Here is a 17,884-nt window from a genome sequence, read left to right on the forward strand (position 1 = left end):
AGTGTTGAAAAAAAGAACGTTACATATGGCGAAAAGTACCTGCAGTTTTGGTGCACACTATTTAAATTAATCACACATCGTCAGGCTGAAAGAAAACTTAAATATTTTCTTATTTCGTATTAAAGTAATAGGCGTTTGACTAATGAGCAGTTTACCTCGGAACAATTCACGAAATTAAATTCGGTCTGCAAGAGTATGCCGTCTGTTAACTGAGAATGAAGATACATAAAGTCTAGTCGTAACTAAAGAACGCAAAACCGACATGGCTTTTACCGCATTCTACGTCGGTAATACTACCTAGGAAACGATGTTAAAAAACCACAACGTAATGCAGGTGATCCGGGACCTTAGATCTGACGAATTTCCACGACACAGACGATCAACTGACCGCTGCACTAACCCCATAATCGAGATGGCCGTGACCTGAAGAAATTCCGACTAAAGAGTAATTCCATTCATAAAGTAATTTTTATAATTCCTAAAGGAAATGCACTCTGGGATACGTATTCAGTATCTAATCGTTAAACATTAAGGTGATATTCTAAGGAACTGCAAAAAGAGAGCTGATATTCCCTCCTACTTCGACGTTCATTTTTACATAACTGGATAAGATATGTAACAGACGCAACAGGTAGATGTACAAGTAACCCCTATATTATCGGTACATTTAGAGTTGTATGTAAACAACAATAATTGCGAGGCGTATAATTTACAGATATATATTAATATTAGTAGATGAATTTTATGTATAAAAAGTGAAATTTGGTTTACGTGAAAACAACTATGTCGGACACGAACAATAATTGAACGAACTGTATCCGCAGTATTTCAACCGTCATCTAGGGAAAATTGTGTAAAACAAAATCATTTTTCCGTAATAACTTGAAAATTAAGACCAAAAGAAAAAATAAGAGTACATTAAGTATTAAGTACAAAAAGACATCGAATTTTTATCATCCGATCCTAAAAGTATACTTCCCAAGCGGCAACATCAATATGCAAATTTCGACCAGAACCCTTTGCTACTAAACTAATTAAGTCTTTACTCGCATTATTCTAATGGCGTACCTTTTGAAAAGCTGAGGTTGTTTGATACAACTCTCTGCAAATAATTTAACAGCAAAGAGATATTTATTAGGCTTCGAGAAAAAATATAGCATAAGCTGGTTAAATTATTACAAAACGAATGATTTTTAACAATATAACAATAAAATTTTATAAAAATGTTTAAAGAACAAAAGAAAAGAAAGTCTATGCGGTCGTATAATTTAAAACGGCAGATTTATTTTTAAATATGAAAATGCATTTTTGGTAGAAAAAGATTTATTTTTTTCAAGTAACATACATAAATTCTTTCTAAAACTTTTTCAAATTTCGGGCCCGGTAATTAAATTTCCAAGATTAAACATTTTTAAGAGTCAAAGTGTAGAATACAAAGAAAACGAAGAATAAATATTTTTATTAACTTAAGAAGAGTAATGTTACAAAAAAAAATAAAACTATTTTTAATAAAAATATTTAGAACTATTTTAAATATTTAAATATTTTCAAAATCGATAGAAGCTAGTAAAAAAAAATCAACCTGTAAAATTCCAAAAGATCAGTGAATGTAAACGAACTGACAGATCTATCCGTAATAAAAAAAAAAGACAATTTGTAATTTTATAAATTAATATACAAAAATGTCTTTAAAAATAAAAAACCTCTTACTCTACCATCACAAGTGTTCTTGAAAAATTTCCGAAAATTAAAGAAATTTCCCACCGTTCATCGGAATAAAATAAAATGCAAGTCATGATGATGAACTTAAGATCTTGACCCCGATCTGCAATCATTAGTGAGGTTTAGCTGTGATAAACTATGACTCAATTTTAATACAACTATAAATCATAAATTTATAAATAATTCGAGCATTCCGTTAAAAACATCGCTAAAATTAGTTCCTAGGAATAATTATCAGCAATAATTGTATATTATCTTGAACCCCTATTAATTCCTTATCAGGATTATTATTACTCAATTTTTTTTTCTTAAAATTAACTCGACAACAAAATCAAAGGCCGTTAATAACAGTCTATAAATAAAAATCTATTAACAACGTGTAGCAAGATTTCAGTAATTACAAAGTTTCTCACTCGGAATTAATGTACTGTTAAAAGAAACCATTTCCAGACAAAAAAAAAAAACATGATTACCTCCCCCAAAAAATCATAAAATCATTCATTTATGTCCTCCGATTCGGAGCAAGATTAACTCCAGATATTTAGTCAAAACATGGGAAGCTATCAATTCCTTATATCACTTAACACGGCTAATAAATCTAAAAATTAGCTGATATAACCAGTAGCACTGTAAAACCGTAAAAATATTGGTCAAAATGGCGGATAGGTACTTAATGTGAGCGAGATAAACGAAATTGAAGGCCAGGCCAAACTAATTATATTTAATGCTGCGGTTCTTCGATTCTGCTTCACATTCGGCAGTTATGTTGTACGAGATGTGAAATAAAAGCTAAAAATATATTTACTATACGAAAGAGGAACGGGCCAGTACCGGAGCGGAACGGCGATCACAATGCACCCGATCTAATTTTCGTTCAGTTGCCCATCTCCCGCCTGCGAAAGAGGCTGCAGAGCCTCGCGATGGAAGCATGGCAGCAAGAATGACACGCCACGACTAAAGGAAGGTACTTGTATAGATTTATACAGGATCTGGGGGGATGGTATGCCTCTCCTTCGTTTTTAAGGGCAACGGGAGCTCGAGTGCTCTCCAACCATGTAAATTTAAACCAATATTTGTTTCGGTTCCGCCTGGCAGCTGATGAGCTGTGCGTCTGCGGGGAGGTCCAGTCAAATGTTTCACTGCCCTGATCATGGGAGGAGGGACAGAGACCGGGCCACCCTGGAACTTAGAGATCAAGGGGAAAATTGGCCACTCACAAACGGCGAGTCAATGAGGCGAGAGCCGCAATGTCGGACCGTGTCGGAGTTTCTAGATGCAGTTGCTTTGTTCAACCGGCATCCGTAGTTTGCTTAAGGAAAAGACTCTTACCGCACCACTGTGGGAAGCTAGCCCTGAGTATGACTAACCACCAGCCAATTACTATGGCTCCAAGCGCTATAAAATGGTAGACAGGTCGTTGCTGGCATTCAGCGACCTTCCTTCCTTTTTTCCTGTTTAGCCTCCGGTAACTACCGTTCAGATAATACTTCAGAGGATGAATGAGGATGATATGTATGAGTGTAAATGAAGTGTAGTCTTGCACATTCTGAGTTCGACCATTCCTGAGGTGTGGTTAATTGAAACCCAACCACCAAAGAACACCGGTATCCATGATCTAGTATTCAAATCCGTGTAAAAATAACTAGCTTTACTAGGACTTAAACGCTGGAACTCTCGACTTCCAAATCAGCTGATTTGGGAAGACGCGTTCACTACTAGACCAACCCGGTGGGTTGGCATTCAGCGACCTAGGCGTGGCAACGAATTGCCGTCATATATGACAAGTGGGCGGTGGGACACTCAAGCGAGTGGTGTATGATACCACGCTTATTCCACGCTTTTGGATTAGCTGTAAGAGCTAGTAAGGACACTGGTCGCTAAACTGTTTCGAGGCTCAGTAGCTGTTTGTGGCACAGACATTCGATCTTATGCCTTAGAGTGACCGAATGGGGTGGTGGCGGGACAAATGCCAAGCAAGCCAATTACATACGAACGAGGAAATACGTTCCTACTAACCCCGAATCAAGAGTCAAAGAATTTCGTAACATCATAGGAATTTAAAAAAAAATTAATTTCTCACCTGAAAATCCTTAAAAAACGCTTAAAGAGTGCTTTAAATGGATTCACAATTCAAAAATATTTCCCGTTATGGTCTACTCTCAAGGTAAAATAAAACAAACCATAAGAAAAGTGGATTTAGCATCCTGATAAAATCTTCAAAACCATTATGTTATGTATAATGTGTAATTGAAAAACCCAAGGAAGTACCCAAAGTAAATAAATCATGGATTTACTTCCAAACTGAAGTCATGCCTAATAAGTTTTTATGTTCTGTTGATTAAGAAATTATTTTTTCTACGAATACAGTAATGTTCGTAACAATGACAGAAAACATAATCTCTCATTCGTTTATCAGGCAGCCGTCATTAAGTATAGAAGTAGAACAAAGCAGGATTTCTTTCACTAAGTCCTAGCCCGTTGTTATTACTGAGATTTATTTAAAGTTGTAACGAATGAAAAATTTCGAAAATACTGTATTTTTATTAAGATGCTTAAAATCACCATAAAAAACAATGTTCAACAAATCACCATCTGGTATTTAATACCTTGTTTTAGGATACAAGTGTTGCCGATCGTATTCGTTTTAGACATTCGACTGTATCGCCTGAAAGTTTGAAACGTTCTCCTAAAATTTTGAATACTTTCACTTAGCGCGGGCTATGTTAAGGAATTATTTAGAAAGCAACAAAACTTGAATTTCCATCCGTACAAGACCCGTGTAGTGCACGCACTGCCGGAATAGGTTAAGGAAAAACATTGCAATAATGCCGGAAGTATACCCGTTTCGTTAGAAAGGATATGAGTAATTCATTTTAGCAAGGAAGAATGGCTCCATTTTAGCGGATACACTAAACAATAAAAATAGTAGAGTTTGAGGTTTTGAGAACCGGCATGACTTTTACGAGCGACTGAAAAATCCAAGTTTATTGTGCCTTAATTCGTAGGATAATTATCAGTCCTTATTTTTTTACTTATTCAGTGACATCTTTATCAAAAAAATATTATTTATCATTAATATCGTAGCATAGTAAAGCATCGACGCCTCGTACAGCAAACTTGACAAATGGTGTTCAAGTTTTGAGGACCGACTAATTTCTCGCATTTTAATCAGTGGATTTTTTATCTCCAAGATTTTCTTAACCAGATTTGTTATTTAATGAAACAGTTTATCACACAATTCACACGTAAATCCACCACCATTAATTTTAACTACTAACCAAAATCACATTTCTACAATTCGATAGCAATTAAGATAGTTTCACTCGGCATACAAAGTGTTCGACCACGTGTTGTAATACAGCGGAGCAATTTTATAAGTTTTGTAACATCGTAAAAACATAAGCTGTGTAACTGTTTATACAACAGTTAAAATGTTTCATAAATACCATTAATGCGGCTTTATATTACAAGTAATATAATTTTGGGAAAGTAGAACAGAAGAAACGTTAGAGTTATACTTGCAAGTTTTAAACACCTAGAATATTTCGTATTTTTGTTTGTATATTTTGGGATTATTTCCCAACATCTCGCGGGCTCGTTAATATCGGAGACTAACAACAACATTGTATCTTTAAAGGTCGCACAAACACAACGGAGAAGATTAAGATAGTGAAAAGTTACTTTTAAAGTACGAAATAATCTCAATAAACCCTTCACACTAACCTTTTGCTGTTTTTGAGCCCCTGGTCATGAAACGTCGAGAAATGCAAAAAGCCATACCCCACTTTTTAACCGATTACCATATTATCCTTCTAGCAGCATAGTTCCAGAGCTGTGATGCCAGGAAAGTAAAAACTACAAATCTGATACCAATTAAATCGTACCTTAATTTCCATTTTCGTCCAGATAAATAAAAAAATTAATGACAATAACTAAATCCAATTAAAAAAGATATCATTTTTTAAGTATTAAAGTACAATACATCCACTTCTTAAATAATGAACTTAGAAAACTAAGAAAATAATTATACTAAGTATCATTTTAATACGCCGATGAAAAATGACAAAACTTTTATAGTAATGTTGATTCAAAATGAGAAGTATTTATTTAAGACAGTCTAAATATACCAAAGTCTCACTATAAAATGGCTTTGCAGCTGATCTCTTTCTAGAAGATTCTGTCTGTTACCTACATCCGTCTTCGCTCCCCATAAAAAACCACAAAGATTTGTTTTCAAACTTATATTCAGATAGAAAGCACAAAGACCTGCTTTATAATAGAATCTTTTTCATGTCTACAGGAATTTCTAACGGACGGTTAGAAGTTAAGTCGTTAAGGTTAAGGCTCTTCCCAAATCAGCTGATTTGGAAGTCGATAGTTCCAGCGTTCAAGTCCTAGAAAAAGCAGTTACTTTTATACGGATTTGAATACTACAGATCGTGGATACCGATCTTCTTTGGTGGTTGGGTTTCAATTAACCACACTTCTCAGAAATGGTCGACCTGAGACTGTACAAGACTACACCAATTCATTTACACTCACACATATCATCCTCATTCGTATTCTGAAGTAATCCTGACGGTGGTTCCGGGGGCTAAACAGAAAAAAAAGTTAGAAGGTTAAGTCGTTCGGACTTAATTTTTGATTTTTTATGTAAATCGGCACGATGATAAAATTATCATCATTTGCACAACATAAACAGAAATCTACTTTATGTAACGCATAATTATTTATGACAGATAATAACAGTGTCCTTGTCTGTTAAAACAGAGATATCACAATGGAATTTTTCAAATGCACAACAAACACGAATACAGAAAACACTTGATAATGAAGACATGAATAAAAATCTGTTAGCATTGCGAAACAAATATAATATATATATATATATATATATATATATATATATATATACTAGCTTCAGCATCGCGGCTTCGCCCGTGCTATATGGTTACTTGCGTTTCCCGTCGCGGTCGGAGGATGTCCAGTCAGGGCTCTGCCCACAGCACTCCCCTGTGTTCATTAGAATCATGCTTGTGAGAATAATAATGATAAATAAAAATGAAAGCCTGTTCAATTTATAAAAACTATCAGTATATTGTAATTTCTTCACAGTATGGGTCAGTACAGGATCCACTAATACGTTTTTAGATTTCCCGTCGAGCCTTCATTCACGAAATACTTAAATAAGAATTACCAACATACACATTACCATCACAAATATTTTGGAATAGCGGTAGGCAAAAATGTTGTAAAGACAATTTATATTTTTTTACCCCTTAAAATAATAAAATTCAACAAACCTGAAAATGATTTTTATATATTTATCTGAAAAGTATTTGCAAGCCCAAATCCAATGGACGTCTCGTTTAGTACAGTCTGAAACGGGGGAAATTTGCAATCATTATTAGAAAATTTTTTACCTTTCTACGTCCTTTTCAAAGACAAATTTTTAAATTATAAATATGTACTCAAAAATAAATAGCAGGCGTTCGATGCACGAATTACAAGAAAAGGTATCGAATGACGCGATTTTAAATCGACTTTCTCACGGAATCGAATATTACTAAATATTTTTTGTGTCGCGCGACAGCTATCCGAGCCGACTAAAACACACGTGATATCCAGTCGTATAAGCGAAGCCTTCACTCTATTCACCATAGCATCCAAATGTTTGATAAAGTCGATTACTTTCAGAGAAAGTATTCTGACAGATTCTTGTAATATCATAGATGTTTTACTCGCTTCACAAAGATAAAAAGACTACGAAGGCTGTTAAACACAAATTAATTTACCCTTATTATAATTAAACAGTGCATCGCGCATACCTTTTTACTTAAATTTAACGTTTATAGTTAACAAAAAAAAAAACCAAACTGATACACCGTTATACATACATAGTAACCACTAATTTTAAATTATACATTAACATTATTCTAAGTAAAAGTGTTATAAAAATAAAATATCCGGTATGACAATTTATTTTTTTGTAATGAAAAACAATTATATTCCACAAAAAGTGGTCGCAACAAAAAAAAATTATAATAACTGTTAAATATAAGTCAAGTATTATATTTAGGTCTACTCAACTGTCCAGTAGTATTACTACAAGTAAAAGCTAGATGAGATAAGACAATTACGTCGTTAAAGACAATGAAATGTCTGATTTTATACAAAGCCCGAGTCCATAACGGGAAAACGAATACGATTCAAAAGATAGAGGAAATAAACTAACGATGATAGCATAGGTTTAAAAATTTAAGACAATTCTTTTGGTATAAAAGGCGTTCACTATGCTTGTTCTAAAAAAATCTTGCTGTGGTAATGCAGTTTAGATTTAAATCCTTTCGATAAGCAGTAATATTATAAATTGCAGTGCTGTTCCTATGTTAACATAGTTAACATTAAGTGTAAACAGGAAAATCGCGTCGAATAATCGGAATAACTTATTCGTTCTACAAACGAATTAATAACAGATATATTTCGACATTAAACGTTTAATCATTTTACGCTTTATATTTTTACTTTTACGAGAAGATTTTCGTAAAACCTTCTATTCTAGGTCATAATTTTTTAAATCATCGGCAACTTCAACGTCTTCGTAATGCTCACGCTATGCATTTAAAAGAAAACCACCGTCAGTTTATACATCGCAAAGGTATGTTAATTTTGATGTACATATTTTTTTCTATAGGTTAGCAATTTAATACGATTACATTATCTACACGAGTGAACTGTGCGATACGGCCTTCAGTTATGCATTAGGCCGTTCGTAATATACATGTAGCCTTGAGAAGCTGTACTCGACTTATAAAATGACTTATTAAATCGACTTATTAAATCCGTATTAAAATACTGCCTGGAGTATTGAATCGTACGTTTGTTTATTCCTTAAGGAAAAAACTAACGATACTGAAAAAAACAGTTTCTTCAAAGCACAATCGCTAAATAACCGATTACTTAGAAGAACTTTTCAGTTCTTCACTTTTCAGTCAAATTATATAATTTCATTCTCTTATGTAAAATTTTAATTTTTCTTGGAAAAGAAGAAATTAAGATGAACTGAAGAAAGGTACCAGTTTTCCCGGTTCTAATTTAACTCGGATTTATCCTTATGTGAAACGCGTAACGTAATTATAAAAGTACAAGTGGATAATATTTTATAATTTTTTTTCTACCCGATTTAGGTAATTTTAAACCAATCATTTTTTCGGCTATCGCTCAATTTCTATATAAGAACGATTTTTTTCAAGAACGCGGTCACATTTAAAATTAGTGCCACTAACATCCGATTGTAAAAAAAATTTCAACAATAATCGTTCAACAATAAAAAAAGAAACATGAAAAAATATCATAACTTAATGAAATAAAATGTTGTTCTTCATTTTAAAAAAGTGTGTATATGTAATTTAAAAGGCGTACAAGGAAGTCACAGGGTCTCACATCAAATTTTTTTAAGGAAGTTACTGACCTGCCCGCGTTGGCGCGAAATATTTATCAGAAATCGTATTTTTACTTACAAATATTATTTCATCCGGACATAATAATGCTTTGTTTAATCGTTACTTACTTAATTCAACTTATCAATACGAACGAAACAGGCTACTTAGTTTGGTTTTTTAAATTAGCCATTCTAATATTTCAGAAAAAAACTAATATTTTAAAACCGTTGGCCAACAGAAAATTGACTGAGTTTAAATAAAAACCACTATGATATTACCTTTATTACGAAGTTAATTATGTATTAAGCTTCAAACATACCGGTAAAGATATAACGCGATTGACATCGTTCAAATGAAATACAACTTTATTCGCTGTAAATTAAAAAATTAAATAAAATTTAAAAAAATGATAATAAAAATGTTAGCTCCAACTAAAAAATTGAAAAATAATAAAAGAAAAATTACGCTATGATTCCGATTAAACCAGCGATTTGAGACCTGAAACGTTTAGTTAACGATCTTTGATTTGATGCGGTAAAAACCTTTGTACAAAAATTAAAATTAACCGGTAGCCTTCCTCCAATAAAAACCCTTTTAAATACATTTTTTCCCCGTTTTAATATACATCCATCACTTTCGTTTACCGTTTGAAAAATTGTACCCAACATCAAGAGCAGCTTTTCAGATTCTTCTCTTACGATAGCGGAAAATATAGAAATTTTTAAATAATGAATGCGTCCTTAAATTCAAGTTCATAACATTTGCTATATATATATATATATATATATATATATATATATATATATATATATATATATGTATATGAAGTATAATTTTATTTTCAGTTTAATAGGTCCTGTAACAATTTTTTTTATATAAGGGTGATTTTCTACAAGAACCTTATGGTGGTTCGTTAGAAATGTTATAAATAAAACGTAGGAGTTGTTTTTCGAAATTCAGCTCTAAACTTCTCATTAAAGAAAATTTCAAAGAATTAAGGGATTAAGTAAGGTACCCTACTTTACTGGACGAGAATGCGATAAATTTGGACCTAGTAAAATCATTAATTTCGAAAACGAAATTAATATTTCGTTAATGAAAGCAGTTTTTTAATTTTTTTTTCGGAAACTACGTGGGCTACAACTAATGGAAATTTACACAACTAAAGAAATAAAATTTTCTTCTTTTTGTTGCATTCGCAGATCACTTGCTTTGTCAATTTCCAAAATAAATGAATAAATATAGACACCCTCTCGCTAATCCAATAATTCAGATTTTAGAGAATACAAGACACTAAAAAAATACGTATACCCAAGGAAATTTAATGTTATTACTGAATTACATTTTTGACAATGCGAATTCAGACTTAATCTATTTAGGCCGATAAAAACGTCTAAAAAATATTTGTCAAGTATTATCACAATTTCTCTTCTATCTGTTATCGAATACTTATTTGTTACTGCCCCCAGAACTAACTCCAATTCGGACTACCTGCGTTCTCGATGCCGAATGCAATTGTAAATCAAATGTCTAAAAATCTGATGTGGACACTACATGACTTCCCTGTACGCCTATTAAATTACATATACACTTTTTTTTTTAATGAAAAGTACATAAAATTTAAACTTCTGATTTTTTTTTTTTTGTTATTGAATTATTATTCATCGTAAAAATGTTTTACAATTAGAAGTTAATAATTATTAATAAAAATCAATATATTTAAACAAAACAAAAAGTTAAAAAAAGGAAGAAAGTCCGAGTTCCGAATCGAAGTGTAAGATCCAAATATTTCATTAATAAAAAATTTTATTTGGGTATAACACTGGAACCAATGAAAATAAGTACCATTTATGATGTATTGTTGAAAAGCTCTCAATGATTACTCTATTACTGCAGTTAAGAAAAAGTACAAAATCCAATGGGGGATTTTGGGCTTTTTTGGTTGACTCAATTGCAATCAACATGTTACAACAGTCCTAAATCCAAAATTTCAACATCCTGCGGCTAATCGTTTTTGAGTTACGCGAGATACATACGTATGTATCTTGACTAGTTTCGGCATACCGGCGTACGTACAGAAGTCACGACAAAACCAGTCAAAATGGATATTTCCGTTGAAATCTGAAAACCGAAATTTTTCGCCATCACAATTCTTCCTTTACTTTGTTAAAGGGAGTAAAAACAAAATTCAAGCTACTTATTGGAAGTAACGATTTTATACAGATTCATTACCTCAGTAAATCAGATCGATTGATAACTTGAATGACTAGTATTCACAGAACAAGACAAAGGACTTAATCGAAAAATTCCCACAAAAATTTACAATAATTGACAACACATATTAAAATCCGCAAACACTTTTGCTGATGCAATATAAAGTGCAAATACTAAAAGTGTGTACAGCTAATTCTTTTCATATAGAAATTATTCACACAGTAATACAGCAAGTATGGTTATGTTACAAAAAAAAAATAAATTACAAAAAAAAATAATAATAATAAAATTAAAATAAAGGTAGTTTTACTCAGTCCACATTGTATTCTACAAACCAACCAACCATAATAACCGAATTAAAGCAGAAATTACAGAAAATTGTTTAGCCGACACTACGAGTTACATGCAAACACTGAAACACTAACTTTGGATAGACATCCCTGACAAAGATGAAATATAATGAGCACCGCTAACAAAATTATAATGGACCGAGTAGAAAGGAAAGAGCTGAAGGTGACCTTGCGGTAGCTAGCAATAAGCTAACAGACAGCGACACAAAATTACGTCTAAGGTTGCAAGACATTGCACAACACTAACTGGAAACGAAAACTGCAATTTTGTAAATTATTATAATTAAAATTAACAAAAAAAAAAAAGATTGCTAACTCCTTTCAGTGAATTCTTTTAATAAAACTCATTACCATATTTTAACTTTTTTGTTTATTTAAGTGCTCTCCCATTTATATTAATAAAGAACTGAATTTAACGGCTATCTGGCAATTTTCAATTTCTCATTCTAATGCCGTTGTTTCGATCGATAAATTTATTTAAATTTCGTTCGTAAAACATCGCATAATGTTGCCTATCTATGTCAATCGCGCAAATTGCAAAAAATATAGTTAATTCAATACCGGCGAAATGAAATTCACGTTAACAAACTACTTTCAAAGACAGTTCGGTATCCGCTATTCTACTTCGTTTAATCAGTAAAATTTGTAAATTACTACTCTTCATCGATCTACAGATCAGGTCAACCCGTAAAAAATGAGGTCTTCTTTAGATATTAATAAAATTCTTTGTGCGATGAAATTAAAAGTGAGTTTTGGTAACGGGAGTTACAAAAGAAATCCAAACTCGCGGAAAACCAAGCACATTCCATAAATACAGAGTGCCTCGTATAAAACGCAACCCATCTATGTCAGGTAGGTATATTTAAATAATAAAAGGCATTTGTAGGTTATTACATTAATTATTTTATTTCCAAACTTTCCAATACCTTCAACCGTAAAGTAAATGCCATCTTCATGTAAAGTGACCGCCATCTTCATGAATACACGCTTCCACTTTTTTCACTTTGTTTCTTGCAACTGTTCTCAGTTTGCGGGTTGATATTTAAAACAGCTTGTTGAATGACGACTTCAGTTGTTCAAGCATTCGTAGTTTATTGCTGTAGGCTTTTTCTTTGAAGTAGCCCCAAAGAAAAAAATCTCGCACAGTCAAATCTAGAGATCTTTATGACCATACTCCACGACTAATAACGCGATCACCAAACAATTCCTTAACGAAATCAGGAGTTGAATGTGCGTAGTGCGAGTTGCTTCGTCGTGTTGGAACCAGCAGTACCGATCTTTCTCTTCCAACAGTGCAATGAATTCCAATAAAATATTCTGATATCGTTCTGCGGTTAATGGGATATTCGAAGAATTTTTTTTTTCGTGATATCGCACACTATAAGCCAATCTTCTTCCGGTGCAATTGTTTTTCATGAAACGTATGAAAATTTTCAGTACTCCAAACCCTACTGTTACGACTGTTTACGAAGCTGTCCAGATGAAACCACACCTCGTCTGTAAGAAAAATCAAATCCATAACATGAATACCCTCACGCACGAATCGATAAAACCCATGACAATATTCTAGCCGTTTTTCTTTGTCTGATCAAGAATTTTATGAACTATTTGAGTTATATATGGTCGTAAGTTTAATTTTTTTGTCCCTCGATGAACAGTTGATTTTGGTAAATTAATTTCAGCTGACAAGTGTCCGATTTTTTGGCGATGCAGTTATCGGTATTTGATTTCAGCGACTGTGTCGTCTGCATTCAATATTATCATCGATCTTTTGAGTTCCTTTTAATCAAAAGAGCCTGTTTTTCTAAATTTAGCCACTAACCTCAAAACTGATATCTTGTTAGGTACTGGTTTATCACGGTAAGCAAAAAGATTCTTGTACTGCAACCACTGATCGCTTGCTGAAGTACTAAAAAATAAAAACCGGTTAATCTTGTGAAAACACCTTCTTCTCTCTAGCAATACTCTGAGCGTTATGATCGCTTTGATATGACTATCAGAAGCAGTCTACTGCGTCGGCGCGATGTTCACTTGTTGGACGAATCCATTCCAGTAAAACGTAGGAGAGTTGGGTAGGCATTTCAAATATTACAGAAGAATGATTGGTGGGTTGCGTTTTAAATGGGATACCCTAGAATTCAGGATATCTGATTCAGTGGTCGCATTTTTAGAGACTGTGATCAACATAATGTATTTTTTCTTAAACGGAACAGAATACTGTTGTAACACTTTTTCAGAAGAAAAATTGGCGGGTAGCTTCTTTTACCGCTAAATAAAATTACAGATTCCAAGGAAAGAACCGGTAGGAACCTAAACTAACACGCTCCATGGAGGAGTTCGAGGAAACAGAGATTCAATCGTAAATCATGTCAGATACTTCGAAGTTTAATTATAACGATATACACGAAAGGTATGTTTCACATACAAGACGTTACAAATTAATCCAACATTGGGACAATGAAATACTTGAACAAGTATTATAGAAAGACGATACAGATTTAATTCAAAAAACTATGTTCAATTCACATTTTATCAAACTACAGATGTGCATTTGACGATGTATAGCGGAATGTATTAGTTAATTTTATTTTGATATTAACGCTATTATATTAATAAAAAAAACCAGAAACACTTATCCTGTTCCTGCCGCTTACATTCAAAACTGGATTCAAGCAAAAGAATAATCAATGAATAGTTTCTTCTGTTAAATAATTTTTAAAATCGAAACGTTCATTTATTTCTTATAAGTATACTTTATAATTAACAGCCTACATCAGAGCTCATTTTTTTATAGGGAAAATTATTTGTTTCCACTAACAGTAATTTTCAACAACTGGCCACAGCACATTAGCACGTCGGCTCGGCCCATACGATAGAAATCGAACCTGTAATAAATATAGCTGAAATTTAACCACAAGTTCCTACTTTTGAAAAAGGAAAAACATGACCGCACGAACATTCTACACCAGTATCAGGCAGAAATTTTAAACTTTTTTCTGAACGATTAAGCCGCACAACAAAAAGCAAAACGTAAGGTTAGAAGAGAGAAGTAATTTACAAATAAAATAAAAAAAGTCACGCTTCTTGCACTTATAAATAATTTTAAAAATACAGAAACAACTGACAGAGGTAACTCGACACATTAGAAGGTAATTTTTTTTTTGTATTAACAGAAAAATGTAGACAAAATATTGGGCACTTAAATTGTTTAAAGTTACTATACGATTACTGTAGCATTGCTGACGTCACAACCGTAACGTTAAAATCGTTTCATAAAGGTACGCAGCGCAAACGAATTCTTGATACGCTGGATAAGTCCATACGCTCCACTATATGGAACAACCACTAACACACACGAGCGCTACCAGTTCACGCTTATGACATGAACCGTTATATTAATCTATCTTTAATATCGCTCCTGCAGTCGATCGCATTTGTTCTTGTTATTACGTAAAACCAATGTGGTTATACAATTTAATCTTACGATTATTATTAGAGAGATCGATAATAATCCCACCGTAACATAAATTAACATCCCTGGTCGCGAAAGGGCGGCAGCACTCTTTTGTATCACGGCCGTAGAAATCAATAACAGTATTACACAATAATCAAGAACACCGAACAAAAAATAGAAGAAAAGACTTCTTTAGGGAAAAACTTCCTGTTTTAAGCGTTATACAATTCAAACTGACATACGACTGCGTTATTCGACCGCTTATAATAATTATAAGGTTCGTAAAGTTTCATCCGATACAAAAAAAAGGATGAGGGCTATTAATATTTTATAGCCGTATCGATCACTTTCAACGGCACAAGTTATATAATAAGTCGATTTACGTCGCAATTGCCACCACACAATTTAATAAATATTAATAATAAGTAAAACTAATATTAATTAATCAACCTAATAAATTAAATTATAAGAATAGAGACACTCTAATTTATAAATTTCTAATTTAATTCTAATACTACAAACGTTGCTAATCCTGAAGATTGATAACTAACAATAATATTTTACAACTTCACGGATGTTTTCGATGGAATTGTAAAGAATATGACATACACTATAGGGGCAACACTGCAGAATGCTTAATGGCAAATAGCTTCTAGTTAGACGGTATCTCAATGTATTTACAGGTATTTTAGTGTGAAATTAATGATTAAATAAGAATATTATAAAAAATATATATAATAATGATAAATTAAAAATAATGAGGAATAGCTGTCTGCTACTTCCTTCACTCAATTCCTTCCTCCACTCTTCTCTATCAGCATCTTGTTTTAAAAATGAATTATTTTGGAGGAGAATCTCATAAAAGTTCCCTGTTTAATGTTCTAATAGGTATAGAGAGGGAAATGGAAAAATTCAGGGAAAACATAATATATTTACGTTGCTAAGATTATTGCGCCGACTAAAAGTACAATATTTTCGACTCCGCAAAAAATGCATGACCGAGTTTATTAAATTTTTACAGAAGTAAGTTCTTTCTAAACCTTATTTCTATATAATCAAGAAGTCGGAAAAAATTATTTTTAGCAACCGCTCAAAAATAAAAGGCATTTTTATAATAAACGCCGAGTTAAATACTATTTTTCTTAAGAACGATCTCGCAAACGCAGAAGAGGGTTGAAGTCGGTGGCTAACAACTGCGTACAACAAAAGAACTCATGTCATCAGCAGTAATTCATAAAACAATACAAAGCTTGTCTTAAAGGCAGCTCTTTTCTGAATTAAATACGACACAAAATTTTAAGCTTTTCGGAGGCTTTTTCAGCTTCTAACGAAGAAAAAATGTGTGCTGGGTAACAAAGCAAACTGTGTACTATACGCCACTACTATAAAACGATACGTCATCAATTGAAATGTTTTAGGGAGACGTATACCGGAAACTGAGATAAAATGCTACACATTAATTCATTAATTTATATTCAACAAGCCGGTTCTCGTTAAACAACGATGTTTTCAGTTTCGCGCGTCCTGCTGATGGTTATTATTAACTAATGATCGGTACCGATCGAAATAACTTATGAAATCCCATTAAAAAGATCGGGCTGAAACCTATTTCTAGTCCGTCTGAGCGTTCTACTGAACGGATCGGGCTGATTTTTTTAACTCTGCACAGAATGACCCACAGATATGTCATCAAGCGTCATCGGACCCAAACCTGAGTCTCTTCTTAGAATTTTTAAAAAATCCTTATTTATTACTTAACTGAGGAACTTTCCGGGGTTATTATTCGCAAGAAATGACCATCTGCCAATGCTTGACGACATATCTGCGAACCACTCCAAGCACAATAAAAAAAGATCAGCCCGATCCGTCCAGTAGAACGCCTGGACGGACCAGAAATAGATTTTAAGCAAGCAATAAGAAAATATTTTCCAGTCCGTCCGGGCATTCGATTGGATGGATGAGCTGATTCGTGTTTTATTCTGCTTCATCAAAAGTCATCGAACTCCAAAATTGAGTCTCCTCTGATAATTCCTTAAAAACAATCCTCATTTATTCTTTAATTGAGGAACGTTCTGAGGTTATTACCCACAGGAAAATCACTTTAAATGTCCGTCGATGCTTGATGAATATGCGAGCCATTCCGAGAACAAAAAAAATCAGCCGCATCCGCCCGGTAGAATGTCTGGACGAACTGGAAATATGTTTTGAACATGCATTTTACCGGTAGTAGGTAAATGAAAAACAAGGGGGTTGAGGGTGAAACGTATTGTAAATGGAATGTTATATATTTAGAAAAGATGGGCTAAAACCTAACATTACCTTGTAATAATACCGCTGTCAGGCAGCACGGGTCCACTAGGTTTTTAGCAGTTTCTTTTTAAATATATAACATTACTTTGTAATAATAACGCTCCGAAACAGCAAGGGATTACTAATAATATTAAAGAGAAAAGATTAACATTTAAAGGTTTGGGCTAACCTCTGACGCATCCAGCAGCGAAATGGCCCAACTACGTCATCTCATGTATCTTTATGATCTCGCAGGAGCTCATAGCAAAGACCATGTCATCCTGGAAGGTCAAGGTAAAAGAAAAAGCGGTCTCTCATCAACGACGAAGTACTGGAACGTCTGGCACTGTCGGATCGTACGGAGATTCCTCGATGAGGTTACATTTTTCAATCTCAAAAAGTATGCTGTGTGC

At 33.2% G+C, this 17,884-nt stretch overlaps 1 protein-coding gene across 5 annotated transcripts in view; it reads right to left on the minus strand.

The window, feature by feature from the left end:
- The window catches only part of LOC142326505 (oxidative stress-induced growth inhibitor 1-like), an 85,476-nt gene that overhangs the window by 43,754 nt on the left and 23,838 nt on the right, over positions 1 to 17,884 (minus strand). Inside the window, exon 1 of one of the 5 annotated variants that reach the window (XM_075369125.1) lies at positions 11,722 to 11,787. The exons of 3 other annotated variants lie outside the window; for them this stretch is intronic. Coding sequence is in view for 1 of the 2 variants with exons in the window: in XM_075369099.1 (XP_075225214.1) it covers positions 11,689 to 11,699 (11 nt within the window). In the remaining variant the exon portion in view is untranslated. One more of the 5 variants, XM_075369099.1, reaches the window with a different exon arrangement.

The sequence above is a fragment of the Lycorma delicatula genome, chromosome 1 (genome assembly GCF_047948215.1).
Source record: "Lycorma delicatula isolate Av1 chromosome 1, ASM4794821v1, whole genome shotgun sequence".
Taxonomy (NCBI): Eukaryota; Metazoa; Arthropoda; class Insecta; order Hemiptera; family Fulgoridae; genus Lycorma; species Lycorma delicatula.